Raw genomic sequence first — 19,328 nt, 5'->3', positions numbered from 1 at the left:
CATAAATAGGATTTTTTCCTATAATAAGATGAAACCAGAACATTATGAACATATTTTTATGTTATAATGAAAGTTACGAAAACAATTATAACTTCAAATATTTGTATAAAATTACAAAGGAATCATCCTTTGAACTTTAGCTAAATAACACTTTTGACAAAATACGTGCAAATGATTTTTTGTTTTAAATTTTATAAAAAAAAAATACCCTTGTGGCGATTTTAAAAATAAATTATAATAGCTTGTATGTATACAATATAATAAACTAGTGATAAACATCTTTGAAATTACTTTTTTACAGCGATAATCGGTATGTAGCAGATCGTCAACATTGGACATTGTAAGGTTGAAAAATTATTGATGTATTGAAAGTACAAAAAACATTTATTTTCGATGATGATATAATTTGATATATTTTTGCACGGTAATAAGCCAGGAGATTTAATAACAGTTATGAATTTTAGTACAAAACACGCAGGATGAGAAAAACATTATTTGGGCCCGTCTTTGATGTAATATGTTAATATTAAATTTTTAAAATAAAATATAAGAAACTAAATATTTGGCGAACCGAAGCCGGTAAACAAATGCATCGATTCAACGATACATGCAAGACTCACTCGTTACCACTATTGCCCGTATTCAGAGGCAAAACGTAGGTGAGAAAAGCACTTTCTACTATCTTTACAGTCGAGTAATTTTATGCAAATGTACATCATTTTCCCACCTTGAGTTTTGTCTGTGACATGATTATCTCTTACAAATATGTAACCTAATTATTTTCAACTCGTTTATATTGAATTAAGGACAAGTTCCAACAAATCGGTTGAGTTAGTAAAGATATTTAGAATGCTTAGGGGTTGTTTGATCATTAGTTTTAGTTAAAAATCAAAAGTGATAATTGAAGGGGTTAAATGCAAAACCGCCTCTGTACATGATCAATCTTTATGAGAAGATCAATAAAACTAGTAGCAAAATAACTGTTCCTTTGAAGTTCAATGAACACATTCAAGTTAACACTCTGAGGGCTGGCCGAATACATATATAATTTTATTTTTTTAATAAAAGAGTTGCCAATTTTTGCCTTGCTTATTATGTACAAGGCTTATAGTAATTGCAAAAGGTATGTTTATTCTAATGTTTTGACTATAGAGTTTGTAACATTTTTGTAAAATTTCTTGAAGGGTTTCCTGAAAGTGTCATATTTGTGAAAATACTGGGTTAAATTAAATGAAACTTTTCACATTTATTTGAAACAATTTAACAAGTCATTTTTGTATGGAAGTTTTGCCAACATTGGCCTTTATGGAGAGCCACATTGCAATGTTCGCACATATACAGGGTCTCACTCCTTTTTTTGTGCTTTTTGTATCCCGGAGCCTTGTAAACATGTGATTATAATAACCACGCGTTGTGTCTCGGTCCCGTGTTTTCACGTAGTTTACCAGCAGCGAAAAAGTACTAATAAAAGTCACAAGATGTCAATAAAATGCACTTTTTAAGACAGCTGGTAAACCACGTGAAAATACGGGACCGGAACACAACGCGTGGTTGAATAATCACATGTTTACACGGCTCCGGGATACAAAGTGTTAAAATGATTAGTCTTTTTAATATCTGTTATACAACGTACGAGTTGCACATTGAACTTTAAAAGAAAGTTATTTTGGCTGCTGGTTCAATTGGTCTTCCGAAAAACAGTGATTTTGCACTGTGGTGGTTTTGCATTTAATCCCCCCAATGAAAGTTTTAAAAAGGTATTTCTTTTTTTATAAAAAAAAACACTCTATTTTCAAAATTCTTACTATTCATTTTGATTTTTAACTATTACTAACAAGAAATTTTTAATGGATGTTTTTATTTACTTCCTTACGTTAATTTATTTATATATTTTTATTAATAAACTAGGCAAAATTATTTAAATTTATTTCAACAGAGAGGGAAAAAGTTTTCGAGAGGGGAATATGGAAGTCTAGGCATTTACAGGGCTTATGACCTGTCATTGGCTGGTTTAAGTGGCCACTTTACACACTGTGTAACATTCACCATTCTGCCCATGTTTGAACATCCACATTTCCTCAACTTTTCCATCTGTTGACTTTTGTGAAGTGAAAGAGCTGAAACCTTTATCACGCGGGTGAGATTCATCCGGCTGAACCAAATCACCTACTAGGCAACGCCTGGAAACAATTTTCCAATTTTTATACTTCTTCTTTTACCAGGTAGTAATTCAACAATGTTTGATTATGTCCAAATGCTTGCAGACTGGCTGGATTTCCTCCCTAGGGAGTTGTTCATATTTAAATTTATTTCAACAGAGAGGGAAAAGTTGAGGAAATGTGGATGTTCAAACATGGGCAGAATGGTGAATGTTACACAGTGTGTAAAGTGGCCACTTAAACCAGCCAATGACAGGTCATAAGCCCTGTAAATGCCTAGACTTCCATATTCCCCTCTCGAAAACTTTTTCCCTCTCTGTTGAAATAAATTTAAATATGAACAACTCCCTAGGGAGGAAATCCAGCCAGTCTGCAAGCATTTGGACATAATCAAACATTGTAGGCAAAATTAAATTAAAAAAAACTTATTATAAAAACATATTTTTTGAAAACATACATTTCTTTTTACCCAAGATTTTACCATTATTTTTTTTGTACTCCTAGGAGTTACAACAAACTCATTTTGACTAAATGTTGATTATTTTTAAATCTAAACATAATTTAAATATCTTATAATTACTTTCATTATCGTTCCTTTTCCGCACCTAATGGTGCATAGAGCACTGCATCGGCACAAATCGCTGTGTATCTTAATCATTTTTGTTACATGAAGGTAATATAATCAGCCTTACGCTTCAGGTACTAGTCCACGGACTGTGAAATATTCTAGCATAAAAACACCTTTTTACATAAATACGAGTATTCCATGTCAACCATGTCGGGAATCAAACCCGAGACCTCTTGCACTGTAGGAAAAAGCGCAGACTACTACACTACGAGGCCGATATCACAATAATATCACCTCATTATTAACTCACCCATTAGAATTTATCATATCTCTGTTTTTCTCTGGTATATTAAATTGTCTATAACATTACGTTCTATGCGTGTTTATTTTACGACAAATATTTTAATAACTATAAACCAATTTATGTAAAAAAATAAATATGAATACTTTTCTTTAATTTTTCATACTTTCGGGCATCTTATCATACAATTCTAACTCTTGATGCATTAGGCTATTTTGTGTTTTTGTTTATTTTATTTTATTTTTGCATTAAAACTAATTTTAATTTATTAGATCATCATTATTTTTATGATAATAATCAACATATATAATTAAAGATATTATTTTCAAAATATTATTAAAAATAATTGCATTAATATTTCATTAATAAAATGTTATTTTTATAGTAAAACTAAATCTTGTCATTTACAATATCCATTTAAACTATATTAACATTTGATTTATACATATGGATATAATATTTTGACAAATGGTTTAGGTTGTTAGTTTATTTCGTGGTCTAATAGTGATCGAGTTTGCCTGCAATGCAAAAGGTCTCCGGCTCAATTCTTGAAATGGTTGACCTGAAATATCTATTCTTAAATAAATATTTATTTTAAAAAAATGAAAAACTGGCTGTGCTGACTGCATGTCAAAATTAAAAATGATCGGCGTGCATGCATGAATAGATGGTGTGATTATTTCTTTTTTGTTTGCATTTTAATTATAATTAACTGACGTTTGCAGGACATTCTATAAATTGTATGTGAAAAAAACAATTGAAATTGATATAAAAGTTTTTACTCTGTTATATTTCATGGTTCCTGGAGTGGCACCTGGAGCCTGAAATTGATCATATAACCTTTATGCAATGATGATGAAGATGTGAATTTAATTAACAATATTTTTAGTGTGTCCAAATGCATGTAGACAATACTGGATTTCACCGTCTGGGTATCTTGATAATTTCATAAGTGTCGTCCAGCCTTGTCGTCATACATACAACATAATTATTGCAACGTATTGTTTGAATGCATTGTTTTTACAACAGTTAATTGGGGATGATTTATTTACAGTAATGTTTATTCCGCAGGAGTCGGAGAAGTCTAGCGTCGCCGGGTCCCCGTCTCCGACACGGGGCTCTCCCCGCGCCCCTCGGGCTTCGCCCCCTGCGCCGACGCCCCCCCAGCTACCGCGGCAGCCCACGCCACCGCAGCACAGCATTCCCAGTCCTAGTGAGTTGGTACCATAAATAATTTATTTAAAATTAAATGAGGCTCATAATTACCAATCGAATGTTTCTATTTCTTAAGAATTATGTTTTTTTTTTTATAATTAACGCCAAAACAATATATATATAAAAACACTTTCAACAGTGGAGGAAGTGGTAAATTTAGAACTAAGGGAGATAAGTTAATTAAATTAAAAAACGCGTTGTTAATAAAAATTAAAGGCGTGAACGGATGTTAAATATTAAAATACATATTTATATGTACTTACATAATACCTAAAAGTGATTGAATTTGAACAAACGCGTTGTAAGTAATATTGCTAAAAGAAAATAAGCGAATTGCGGTAGAGAGGGTTTCAAGCTTTTAATTGAGTCGTTACTGTGAGTTTGGATTCAAGTTAAATCCAATTGATGTATGTAAGTCTCAATAAAAAATATTCAAATTAAATCAAATTGTCTTGACTAGTTTTTATTCGAAACTCCATGATAATTTAAATATATGATTTTTGTACAAATGTCATTTAAATAAAATACACAGTAAATATGTACAAACCTGATAATTTAAAAGAAACTACGGTTTGGCATAATGGATTATTGCGCCTTGTGTTTTCTGAATTATTGTCACAGTACAATAATCCAGAAAACACAAGACACAGTAATGCATTATGCAAAACCGTAGTATCTTTTAATAACACGACAAGAATACACAGGTGTATTCGGGATTTGAAAGCATCCACCACATACCCGAATTTGTTTTAAAAACTAAATGTCTTTCTTCGGATTCACTCATACAAGCAAGCAAATGACAGTGATAGGAAACGTTAGTATCTACTCTCTGGAGCACTAGATCGCCCCCAGGTGACTCTCAAGGCCGGTCACCGGCGGCGCGCGGCGCACCCAAATGCAGCTGACCTACCCAAAGACTACTTGTTCCAAACCAACTATTGCCTCTACTCATACCTACTTGAACCTTGATTATTGAAGAATTTCACCTCATCAAGCAAAAGAAATAAAGGAGACGTGTTTTTCGTGCTCAGGAAAGTCCTTGGCAAAAAATGTCCACTGACAACGGCACCTGCAATCAAAAACCCATATTCTGGATTATTATGCCGTGTGCCAAAGCGGTGAAAAAGAGTGCTAACGACTAACGGCACAGTAATCCAGAAAACTTTATTGCGCATTCGAATAAACGTAGAAATCTTTAAAAAATAACTATCTACTGTTTTTTTTATTATAGAAATAGCGAGTGATACAAAAATCTATAAATTTTGAAAAACCGGTTAGCGGTTTCATCGCGTTCATCTTTTTCAAATGTCCTAATTGACAGTGTAAATGAGTACTGATTCTCTTCTGTGCCTAGTTTGAGGAGTTTTAAATATATCTAGACTATTAAAATTATTGTTAAATGTTTTACATATACAAGAAGGCCCACGTAGATGGGTATACGTGATTTCGTTTTGTTTTGGACAAAAAACAGAAGCTCAATTAAGTCAACTTTTTTTTTTTTTTTGGAAAATAATGCTTGTTTGACAAATTTCAATGATTTTCAATGATACCTCGTTGTTATATTATGGTAGGTGTATATCAATTTACGTTTAAATAAAACTTTTTTTCTTTCGTTTATGCCCTTCTACGTGGGCACTTTTTAATTGTTGATACGTGGTTACAATGAATTGTTTTTCTTATTGGAAAAATAAAAGGAACTTACATTTTTAAAAAATCCATTTAAATTTCCACGGTAAATGACATAAATGAATAATTATTAAAATTATACACCTACACCCTGCAATAAAATAAAATTAATAAGGATAACATTTTGAGGATCTCATAAATAAATTGTATTTAATATTATTGTGCATGTAGAAATATAATATCAATACATAATAATTAATATTATTTAATTTTACGCGGTTAAATTAAAAAGACCTAAAAAAATAAATAAAGAGAATTAATAGAAAAACGAATTATTTTTAAAAAAATAAGAAAGGCAAATTATAAAAACAAAATAAAAAACAAATTAGAAAAAACATTAAAAAAAATAATTTTTAAAAACAAACTAAATATAAAAATTATGATATTTTTTTATTTTTTTTTAACGTAATCATGGCTAGCTAACCCCTAACGAGAGATGCGAAATATGTCAACCGGTGAACATATAAAAAATAAATCAAAGCATATACAAATCCGCTAGCGGGTATTACGGTTCGTTAGTTCGCGTTTGGTGAACGCGAACAGAATGTCAGTAGGTTACCGCAACTCCGGGTGCGGGAACACAAGTGTCATAATTCGATCTCACTTAAATCTTTCTTCATTCCAGTGGGCATGTTCCGCGGTCTCCAAGGGCTTCAAGGGCTGCCCCAAATCTCCCAGCAGATGTCTCAACTGGCGGCCAACTTGCAAGGGCTGGCTGCTCAGGGGGGCGCGCCTGCACCCTCGCCCGCCGCCCCCACGCTCAGCTCGCCCCTTAACCTGAGCGTGGGCGGAGGAGGTAAATACAATTGAAGGATATTTGACGTGTTTTAGTTTGAGGATTAAGTTGATTAAATTAGTGAATGATTTGTATTTGAGCTTTTTAGTGATTGATTTGCTTTATTATTTACCGAATCTCCATACCCAGATTTCTATGTCAAGCTCGCTGTTACTTTTAATGTAATCTTAATAACTCCTTAGAAAGTGAAATCCAGCCTTGTATACAAATATTTGAACATGCTCAAAATATTGTTGATTCAATTAAATGGTATATAAATTGTAAAGTGCTCTAAGGCGTTGCCTAGTAGGTGACATGCAGCTATATGAATCTCAAGCACGTCAATAAGGGTTTCCTTCACAGAAGTCAACAGATTGAACTGTGAATGTTAAAACAAAGGCAGAATGATGCATGTTACACAGTGTGTATAATGGCCACTAACAGATCATAAGCCTTGTAAACGCATAGACTTCTATATGAGGGGGTAAAATGCGAAACCGTCACTTTTCAAGATCGTTGTTTTTTGCAACCAGAAGCAAAAATAATATTTCTTTTAAGTTCAATATGCAACTTGTGCGTGGTTTAATAGGTAGCAAAAAAACTATTCATTTTAAGTTAAATGTGCACAATAAACTTAAAAGAAATAGTCATATGGCTACTGGTTTTATTTATCTTTCCATTAAAGGTGATTAAGCACAGTGGCGTTTTGCATTGGACCGCCTCATATTCCCTCCTCAAAAATGTTTTCCTTCATTGTTGCAATACATTTCAATCTGTTATTTTGTTGGAATCAACAGCATCTTATTTTCATTTATGAGATTTATCTATCTTTTTTTATGATATCTTGATTTTTTATTAGGCAATAATATTAACTTACAAAAAATAAACATAATTATATAACAATTCGGTTAATTTTAAAGCAGGAAGTAAATGCTATTGTATTAATGAATTGAATGAATAATAAGTAAAACCAAATAAATTTAAATAACCTTATCTAATTATTAAAAAAAACATTGTGCAAGGTTACGCAAGAAAATGTTTTTTTTAGCCTATAGTGCTTCTGATCGTTAAAAATAACACCTGTATATTATAATAAACATAAGTTCTTTCGACTTACCTTATAAAACATTTATTACGAACTGTTTTGGTATGACAGGTGGTATAAATTCTCCTAATGCTACTGGTGGTGTGTGTGCAGGGGCAGGACTACTACAACCCTCACTCCCCTCCCCCATGCCCCAACTGATCCTTGCTTCAGGACAACTCGTTCAAGGAATACAAGGAGCACAACTTTTAATCCCAACTTCACAAGGTAAGATTCAAAAATATCAATACTGAATTGAAATGCGAGTGAACAAACACAATCGTGTCTCTGTATTTGTTTATTGTTAAAAATTAAACATGAACATTGCAAATACGAATTGTCTTTATTTTTTTATAATTATAGTATATGAAAAAGTGTAATACAAAATTTATTTAAAAGTCCTTCTCATCAGAAAAACCTGTTCAAAGAAGAACTGTACAGCTTTTAATTTTTATTTACATTTTTCAAATGTTTTAATTTTTTTTGTAATTGTACCTTTATTTTTTATATAAACCTTTGCAGGTTAAAAGGCAAGGCTTTTTATTTGTTATATTATAAAACCGCAATATCGTATACTTATGTTTTTGTAATTTAACAAAAAAAAATATTCTAGATACTGTTATATAATATATTTTCTCGCTCGTTACAGTTAAGTTAATAATAATTATTATTTTACTAAAGTGTTATCATATATTTTAATCTAAAAGATTTTCACCGACAAGCCATATAATTTGGCTTGGTGAATCTCGTTATAAATAAAAAAAATGGATCTATTGTATGTAAATAATACATGTAATAAAAATTTTAAAAAATGAGCCTAACAGCAAATGTTAGGGTTAAAATTTATGCCTACATCATTGTAGAAAATTTTGTTTTTATTACTAAAGTTGCACAAATATGTTTACAAATACGATACAATTAATAAAATTAAATATTATTTAATGTATTTCCTTTAGGAATTGCCACTCAGACAATACTTACAATTCCCGTAAACCACGTCAATTCGAGTGACCAGATGGTAAACTTAGCCCTCAATAACGGACAAGTGGTATCAACATCCCTCGCTAATCTGCAAGCAATGGCACAGCCGCATCAAATTCTCAATAATCCTTCAGCAAATGCACCAATGAGAAATAATATTTTAAATCAAAACGCAAACGCAGCCCTTACAAACGCACTCTTAAATCCTGCGGCCTTAACTGGGCTTCTAGCAAATGGAGCAGTGGGAGCACAACAAATTTTACAAGCCATGCAGCAACAACAACAACAACAACAGCAGCAGCAGCCGCAAAACCATCTTCTTCCTGGTCAAATACAGCCTCAACATCCTCTCCTATCTCAGAACAGCATGGCTCAGATGCAGAACAACCAGCATTCTCCTTCCTCATCCAATAACTGGTCCGACCAGTCGAGTCAACACCATCAAAACCAGCGCCAATACAAAGAAAGAGATCCCTCAACTTACCATCATCAGAATAGTCATGGAGATTCATTTATGGGAGAACTAGGGAGGGAGAAAAATAGTAATAGGGAAAGGGACAGAGATAGAGACAGAGAAGGGAGTATGAGCAATGGAATGAATGGATCTTGCAGCAACCAATCAGCTGTGGCTGCTGCGGCCGCTCTTAGCAGCATAAGCAGGTAATTGTTAATTTTTAATCAGATATTTTTTTCTCTTAAAATGTAACAAATCTAAAAACTAACTTTGAAGACAATTAAATTCAATATTTTATTTATCATCTAGAGTACTTGATTTCTGATTTCTGTGTTTAGAATAAATTACTCTTGAATAAATAAAATGTAACTGTATTTAACAAATTTTACAAATTTTTGATTATTTTTTTACTTTTAGTTGTTTTATTAAAAAAAAAATGTTTTTTTATTTAAAAAAAAAGTTAATTCGGGTTTACTTAGTGTGGATCCACCCGGAAATAAAAAGGGGTTCTTAAGATCGAGTTACAACAAGAACCGTTTTCTTTTCATATTCATATGTATTCTTGTTCTGTTTACAAATACGAAGTGACTACATGCTTCTTTTTTGGCTTTGTATTCAGTAATATACACGGTTTTTCATAATACAATAGAGCAATCTCTTCATCTGTCTTAATTGGAGAGACGTAGAACTGAGATGGACCTTATTTGCATTTTCAAAATACTAAATGCTATAAGTGATGTCCCATCTCTGTTTCTCAAATTCTTTTCATGTTCCCAACCATGTCGCCAAAGTCAAAATCTGCTATTTATAAAATCTTCTAAGAGCAACTTTTGTTTTTATGCCTCAATGTCCAGAATGTGTAGATTAGTCAATTCATCAGACGACTCGGAATTCTTTGGGATAGATCTTTCGGCTTTTTGTAGATCTCTTCGCGACTAAACAGTGTGAAATAAAGTTGGATTGGCATGGTTTAGCTCTTTTAGTCTTTCTTTTTTATGAAAATATTGTATACCATTATTGTTTTGCCCTTGTTTCTCTTTGCTACATAGTTTTATGTTCTTTTTGTTCAGTTTCTTGCATTTATGTTTCTTCATATAGCTGTTGTAATTGGCTTAAGCCGTAAACACAGGTGATCTTAAAACCCTGTTACATCCGAAACCACAATGATCAGTTAGGGCAAGAAGACATATTAGCATATTTAATAAAATATTTAGAACAAAGGAAACTTTTAATATTAAAACATTAAAATATTTAAAAAACAAATGGTTGCTTACGTCTGCAGGGGAGAAGTGAGGGGAGCGCCGCGCAGTATAAGACTTCCCACTCCCCCTCCTCATTTCTCCCCTGCAGAAGTAAAAAATCATTTGCTTTTTTGATATTTTATTTTTTAAATTTTATACGTTCTAAAAAAAATTTTTTTTATGCCAAAATGTCTTCTTGCTCGTACTGATCATCGTGGTTTCAGATGTGACAGGGTTTAATGAACACCCTGTATAATAAATTAATAACTTTTATTCGTATTATTTTTCTTGGCAAAGTAAAAATAAATCCACCCATATTCATACAAATTTTACTTTGCAAATCCGATTTGAAAATGTCCACTTGAAAATAGCAAAAAACGCAACTTCATTATTTCAATATATAAGAGAGATATATCAAGTCTTGTATCCTATGTAGACTCTAGTAACACCACAGCCACACAAAAGTTAATAACAAGGGTTGCATATAGCAAACTTACCCAACAACTAGGTATGTAAGTTGTATTCCATTTTAATACTATTATACGTAGGTAGGTAGCTCATATTTTTATAATACGTACTTAAAAAAATGGTATTATCATACATACGAGAATGTGACCTCAAAGTTGTATGTAAAGTATTCCTTCTCCGTTCTCAAGACCATTACGTTTTTTTATGAAGTTATAAAACCGTTTCCATAGTTAATTTCGAACAAGAGCATTATAAAAACACACCATTTTAATGGGTTTATATTTTTTTATGTGTGGTCGGCTGCTGCTTTGAGTAAAATTATGATAATTGTCTTAATTATGTATTTTATAACACATAATGACTTGAGATAGCCGAGTTTATAGATGCCTTTATTATATGTAATTGCAATTCGTATCAAATCGCTAAATCAATTTTTACATATACTTATTTATCATATGAGGTAGGTACTTAAAATTTTATAGTGGTTAACATCGCATGCTCGCTAATCTTAAGCAAAAAATATTCCAACGTAAGCAGAAATAATATTTTTATTGTCTCACTTAAATACGGTACGCAATTTGTAAACTAATTATTATATTTTTCATAAGACATCCTTCTTAGAGCTTACGTTCATAATATTACACGTATAACGATGTAACTTATAATTATTTACCGTTATTAACTAAATTTTTCTACAAGAAATATTCTTCACGTTAAATCTTCAAATGAAAATTAACATTTCTTATCATATTGCCATTACTCCAGCAGTAATCCTGATGCCCATAATTATGTTTATTTACTAAAAAACCTCTTTGGCCATGTGTTCTGTAGATAACGAAAAAGATGTTGATAGTCCGCACAGACCTAGACTCTGGAAAATACTAGAATCATATGGGGTGCCTATAAAACTAGTCAAACTTATCAAAGCCCTCCACTCAAATAGCGAATGTTGAATCAGAATCAACGATGTTGTCACAGATTAGTTTGAGGTTACCACCGGAGTTTGTCAAGGTTGGGTCCTTGCACCGTGTCTTTTTATAATCCTCGTGGATTTTATCTTAAGGAAGTAAATTCCACTAGATCGGGGAATATCCATCTCCTTCTCCCAAAAACTTTGCGATTTAGAGTATGCAGATGATACGGTTATAATTGACGATTCAGTGACGGGTCTTCAGTCTACTGTAGATAGCTTTAATAGGTACTCCGAGGGAAACATTTTACAAAATGTGAAATATGCCTAAGATTAGCTATTTAACAAAGTAAACGTAATAATAACGATAAAAAAAACGTAATTCATCCAATAAACCTAATTATCATTAACATAATAAACAATGAAAAACTAAAATAATCATTAAAAACATAAACAGTTTATATAGACCAATAGAACAAATTTCATAAACAGTACACACATTTTGCCTATTTGGCTTGATCCACTCATCGATCCGTGTGCAACCCACCTGCACTATCCATTTCTTAATGGCAATTTTATATTGTGAGACTAACTAATTGTCTTGATGGATAATGGGAGTAGATTGTACACTTTAACCGAGTAGTAGGCCAATCCTCTTTGACCGAAGGTTATATTATTTTTTTTTGCAGCATCAGGGTGGATTTATACAACAAACACAAAAACGGTCATGTAAAAGTCCAATTTTCTTTTTTGTTTTTCTCAAAATAGTACAAACATTATAATATATGATTAGCCTAATATTAACTAATGTCTAATTATCATTTTACTATGTACTAATTGTCAACGTTTTTAAACTGTATTTGTATGTATGTACACCTAAAAACTAACAAATCATTACAACACTAAAACATTTTGAATTTTAGGAAGAACCGGACGATTTGTGAACAAGGGTTTATGCAAAATCACTTGCGATATAATCACTGTACCACACACCAACCACCGCAGCAGCGCATTATCCTATCAAACCACAAGTTTGAAACAAATTCACCATATTACAAAACAAAGATCCAAGAATAATCCCGAGAGAAAAAAACAGATTCTCAAGGGTAAAGTCGAACTTACATATGTAAGTTAATATTAACTTAAACAAAAAAACCCTTCTATACTCGTACAATGATATTCGTTCACAAAATCATAAAATCTAATAAAAATACATAATTTTGAATAACCTCGAATACCCATTTACAAGGCTCATGATCTATCAGGCGGTTTTAAATGATTTCTTTACACAATGCAACGTTCATCGAAATAGCACAATACGCAATACTGGCAATAGAGGGCGCTGTCAAAACATTATAAAAGGAGGACATGAGGAGAGATATCGTTTTCTTTTCCACGCCGACAACCTCCGACCTAATATGTGACTTTTATCTTTAAATTTTTAATCTTATCATTTTTAATTCATTGATAAATATATATATATTTTTATACATATATTTATATACCTTTATGGATTATTACATTCATTTTACATAAATATTATATAATCAAGTATTCATACTATGTTGTTGATAATAATATTTCTTACATCTTTTGAAAAGTTTATCTTAGTCCTTTGTTTTTCCTTATTCTCTTATAAGTTATTCTTATTTCGTGTCATTTGATAAAACAAACGAATTACTAAAAAATTATAAATAACTGCAATGAAATAATATGAAATCGTAGAAGTAGTTTAAATAATAATTATAACTTGATTTGCATTTTGTAATGTAGAGTTATTTACAACTCCTTAAAAATAACCCCCAAGATTAAACTATGTGTTTTACAGTTTTTTTCTATATTAAGAGAACAAGAGGACAAAACAAAAAAAGTATAATAAATTAGCTAATAATGTATTCTCCTTTACTATTTCACAACAAATTAGTCAATAATTCAAAGCATCTTCACCGTACACGGCGCAAATGTCGCGAGCATCTTTGGCATTTTTATTTCTTTGATTAAACGCGAACAGAAGGAGGTAGTATCGAGAATGCTCACTTTCATCTGATTGACATTCCGTTTAGAAGGATTGTAATAAAATAAAATAATTTATCTACCTAATGTTAAAGCAAAAACACTATCTTGTAGAGCGAAAAAATTAGAAAACCTTTTGTTTTACTTTTAGTGTTTTTTTTTTAAATTGGAAAAAAATAGGCCTATTTAATAACTTATTATATTAAAACATAATATTTTAATTCAACACCACACCATAAAACTACATATATGTATTTGAAAACAAACAAAGATACGTAAATAATATAAACTGGTTTCCATAATTAACAAAAATAATCTTATAATTTAGTCCTATTAGAGCAAAATTAAACTTCATTATTTGAAGAAAATAAGAGAGATGTATCAAGTCTCGTATTCTACATAGACTCACGTGACACTACAGCAACACAAGGGTTAATAAATAAATAAAAAAATGTCAAATGTTTAGATTGGCGGCAAGCAACGGTGAGCTTACGATAACAGCAGCGCGGGGGGCGGGGTCCCCTGGTGGAGGAGGGGGGCGGACCCCCCCTTGCAAGGCCTCCCCCGCGTCCACCGAACCAGAGGACCTCCTGGCTGACTCTCCAGGTAAGAAATCCTACCAATCATTTCACCTGAAAAATGTTAATCACACTTCTTTCCCTTATCCGCATCTAATGAAGCATAGCGCGCTGCATTCGATCACCAATTAGAACGCCCTATCACCATTAGGGGCGGATTTAAGAAAGAATGAAAGAAAAGAGATTTTTTTTTTTTTAATAATGCGATATTTTTTATTGATTTATTAAAATCTATAGTGATATACACAATGATACAATTATAATACAATAAATATTTAATAGATTGAAAAATATTTCAAACCTCGGAGTAAAAATGTAAGTAACCCTTTTTTAAAAAAAAACATTTTTTGTATCAAAGCTCTCGCTGCGTCAGAGGTAGTTTGTTAAAAAAAATGTGAAATCTATTCGGTATCCACTTCTTCAATAAAACAAAACCATTGAATTGTGTTAAAAGCATGAGTATTATTACTGCACTGCTGGTGTTTTAGAACAAACTATTTCAGTAGTGGTATTCCGGAGGACTCTTTTTAGCTTTAATAGAATCTAAATACATGAACAAAATGACATTTATAACACGATTTTTAAAAAAATGTGACTTCTAGCCCTTCAGCTTTAAGGTACAAATATTATAGCAACGAACAGTAAAAAAATAATTTTGGGTACGAATGTTTTTTAAGCAATAACACAATATATATATATTGTGTTATTGCTTAAAAAACATATATATATATATATATATATATAGAGATCCATAAGTAAAAACTCAGTGCAGATATGACAGGTTTTGCAGTTTAGAAACAATGAGGAACTTCAGCCCTACAAGAAATTGCATACAAAAATGTTTTTTTGCGCGCGGTAAAAATTAGAGCAATAAATTGTACGGCAAATTTTCTTGAAAATATACGATTTTTTTTATAATAACGTCCTACTTTGAACGGCGTCACTGGTTCATATGAGCCAATCAATGATATGAGAGCTGTGAAGATTATCCGGTTTGCTTACCGTAAACGAACCAATCGACAGTATTGACAAAGAAGAACCTCTGACGTCACACGCCTAGTTACTTTAAAAATACAAAACTTAAATTATTTGGCTAAATTTAATAGTCAATTGACAAATAAAGAAAAATACCAAACCATCTCATTCTCTAGAGAAGCCCCTAAGCTCTATTCCACAAAACAAAAGCGTTCCAATTTTTTTGTTTGGTTTTAGATTGGTTTTTAGTTTAACAACAAAAATGTCATGGACGGTTTCGGTTAGCGCTCGCAATTCTCAACCCAAGTTCCTACAGCCCGTTGTATTGTTGTAATCTGTAGCTAACTTCGTGGTCAGTAGTCATAATCATCGTTTTTCTCCGTATGAGCGACTCAATTAGGTGATTGTTAAAAGTTTCAAACTTGTAATTAACGATTTGTATAATGTGTCATAAGTTATATTACAGAAGAATCGAAGTTTAAAAAAATAAAATGTTTTTGCTTAATATATTTACACGTCTTCGCAAATTAAAAATAAAAACCAATAAAAATAGTGCTGCATTTACCTTAACATTATCTTTTTATATTAGCTTACATCAAAATGTATTCATACATCCTATTTTAAATCACAAGATGATGTTTAAACGACACTACATTTTAGTCCTTCGGAATATTTATTTACTTTAAGAATATAACCTTAAAAATATTTATTTACCTTTTATTTGCTAATTGCCCTACGTTTTATACTTACGATCATATGGGGAACAGTGCAAGAAAAAAGTTTCATTTAATTTTAGAAAAATAAATAACCATTTGAAATTAACACTTTTCTTAGTCAATCTCTAGTTGATCTTTTATCTTAACTACCAAAAAGAAACATTAAAAAACGATTTTCCAAAGTAATTTACTAGTTGCACTTTGTCCATATCTGAAGTAACTAGCCTAGGAAACAGTTTAACAAAGAAGAGCACATTGGTCAAAAAGGCGTTTTTTCAAAATACTTTTTGCTACCAAGCAAATTAAAATTGAAATTTTTTTTTTTACTATAACTTAAAATATAAAAACCAATATGTATATTTTAAAATATGTATTATTTTGTTAATTATTTATTTTTCTGTAAATATTATTTTCATAACTGTTTAAATAGATGTATTATATTTGTATAAGTATAACACTGAGCATTTCAACCTAAATATAAATTCTGCAAAAGGGTAAATATACAAATGTCGGCCTTGTGTTGTAGTGGTCAGCGCGTTTGCCTACTATGCAAGAGGTCTTGGTCTCAATTCCCGGTTTGTTTGACATGACATATTTATTAAAAATGTGTTTTTCCACTAGAATATTTCATACGTCATGTAACAAAAATGATCAAGACTGCGATTTATGTACCAATGCAGTGCCCTATGCACCATTTGGTGCGGAAAGGGAATGATGATGAGGATGAAACGTATAAGTACTACTTCTAAGTGCAAAATATCACAGCATCGCTTTCAATGATATGTTTTGATCCAGTTTCAAATCAAACACAGATTTTATGCATAGTACATACCCTAGGCACTTACTAATACGCACTCTAAATAGCAGAAATGAAAAATACACTATTTTATTATATTATAAAATATTTGTGCTTTTTTCGACATAATAACAAAGCATACGTTGAATTTGTGATAAATACCCTAATAAGTCCGGTTAGTATAAGAGAAACATGTGTATTATATCGTTATAATGTCTTGTTTTATTTTATAAAACTCGAGAAGGCATAATTACACAAGGGTTTTTAATTTACGATGACGCACTCCGTTATTTTTAATTGTCTCTGTTTTGGTAGAATTTTATTCCCAGTTCATTAATATTTCAAGTGTAGATCAATACAGGAAACTATAAACTTCCGGTCTGCTTGGCTGCCACTTTACTAAAACTGTTTTTGAACAATTGTCAATAATATAAAACAGCCAAAAACCGTAATTAACCACCCCTTAAAACACTCGGATACATAAAATAGGGGTATTTTATGGAAGAGAATGTGTAAACTTGTTTTAAGTAATTGCTATCAACAAGGAATTATAACATTTTAAAATTGAGTCTAATTGTTAGAGTGCTGTATGATTTCTGGTAAAATTGAAGGGTTCTGCTTTAAATTTGAACAGAAACGATATTCGTAATGGTCGATAAATGTATAAATATTCAAATATAATATTTGTGAAATAATGGCTTTCGTCTAACGTAAATTACTGTAGAGGACTTAAATCCTTTCCTTGCGGTACACTGGCAAAAGAAATAAATGAAGATAGCGTAATTGTATGTAGGTAAATCTAAGAACGTCGCATACTGTCTATTTCGTGTCCCAACTACCAGCAATTACTCGTAATTGTGACCTAATTGCAATAATTAAGCCAACATGTCAGATATCTGATGTAAGTACCTTGCTTCCCACATCGAGGCTTGTGGAACGAATTTTTAATTATTTCAAATGTTTATCAACCAAAAACGGGACTTATTGTAATTGGAGATAATTGTTCCTATCAAACGGCATGAATTAGTTCTAATATAGTAATCAGAAAATACTAAAGGTGTTTGACACAGTTTTACTTTAAAAATGAATAAATATTCAAAACGTTTCAAGCAATAACTGCTTCCTGAATTCACGTTGGACGGTATTATATAAATATTTCCACAAATATAGAATAATAACATTTATATGACCAAATTTTGATTTTTAGTAAAGTCTTTAAACTTAACTTAACTTTAAGCTTAGCCTAAAAGACGTGCTGAAAAATTTCGTTTTTTATAACTGAAATATTTGTTAGCCTCACATATTTACTAAGCTAATAAGTTATTTCAGCTTTTAAATATTATATACTCTCTTGTCGAAAAAAAACATACTCGTATATCAGATCGACAAAGCATAACACAGTAAAATTTGCAGCTTACCAGTTACGACTTTTATGCTTAGCAGGGCAGTATGGTACTTAGTAAGTAAATGTTTGTAATTTGTATTTGAAATTTACAAGCTAAATAAATACAAATATAAAGCAATTTATCAATTCAAAAATAAACAAATTATTGGACATTGTCAATTAGCGTTGCCTGTACATTATGCTTACGGTATTTAAAAATAAATTATCCAAATTTGATGGAGTTTGGTAGATTTTTATTCGACTCTGCTTGAAGTATGAGATACGTCAATGGACTATTATTTGCTGGCCGTCAAAATATAATGATTGTCTAATTGTATTTTTGTTTCGCCGGTGTCCATTTCACTTCCAGGCACCCCTATTAACTTGACGACCGATTATAAATTAGCAAATGATTGAACGCACTTTGGGGTTCGACTCGCTTTTTATGGAGTATTTAATAAGCAAGTCTGCATTCGAAATGGGTTGGAATTTTATTTGTTTTCCCAGTACTCTGGATAATTGGGACTCGAACAATAATAATTGTTCTCCAACGACCCGTTAAGCTTTTTCTGTGTTTGTGTAATGGTGTACTTAAAAAAAATCGTTTTGGAAACGACTGGCAAAAATATTTAAACTTATAATTAGAAATCAAACACTGATTTGAGTCTACTGAACACTTTATTTTATTTTTACAAATATATAAAAATAAAAACTTCGTGACAATTGTTTCGCCTTATTAGGGCATTTTCAAACGAATGTGAAGATTATTTGGATTGAATGTCCTTATATAGTTATATAATTCAAGGTACTTAAGTAGAAAATAAAAATAATCTTATGAACTATAGCATGTACATTAATCATAATTGAGGGAAAAACCAATGGTTAAGGGTGAGGCTAATACCCGTATGCAGAGACAAACCTTAAGGTGAGGAGAGTACATTCTATTGTCTTCACCTTTGAGTTATTCTCTGCATTTAAAATTGGTTGCTGTTCATTTTAATTTTAAAACATGATTGAAATATTA

The 19,328-nt window shown here is 31.4% G+C and overlaps 1 protein-coding gene across 4 annotated transcripts in view; it reads left to right on the top strand.

The window, feature by feature from the left end:
* LOC148281651 (uncharacterized) overlaps positions 1 to 19,328 on the top strand; it is a 32,594-nt gene that overhangs the window by 1,703 nt on the left and 11,563 nt on the right. For all 4 annotated transcript variants that reach the window (XM_088226370.1, XM_088226369.1, XM_088226368.1 and 1 more), the window contains exons 2-6: positions 4,100 to 4,241; positions 6,555 to 6,725; positions 7,861 to 8,016; positions 8,745 to 9,429; positions 14,322 to 14,461. In XM_088226370.1, the coding sequence (XP_088082496.1) occupies positions 4,100 to 4,241; positions 6,555 to 6,725; positions 7,861 to 8,016; positions 8,745 to 9,429; positions 14,322 to 14,461 (1,294 nt within the window). The remainder of the gene's footprint in view (positions 1 to 4,099; positions 4,242 to 6,554; positions 6,726 to 7,860; positions 8,017 to 8,744; positions 9,430 to 14,321; positions 14,462 to 19,328) is intronic.

Source organism: Micrasema longulum, unplaced genomic scaffold, assembly GCF_059751315.1.
Source record: "Micrasema longulum isolate JH-2025_06_02 unplaced genomic scaffold, ASM5975131v1 h1tg000427l, whole genome shotgun sequence".
NCBI lineage: Eukaryota > Metazoa > Arthropoda > Insecta > Trichoptera > Brachycentridae > Micrasema > Micrasema longulum.
This window is presented reverse-complemented; position numbering and strand designations above follow the sequence as displayed.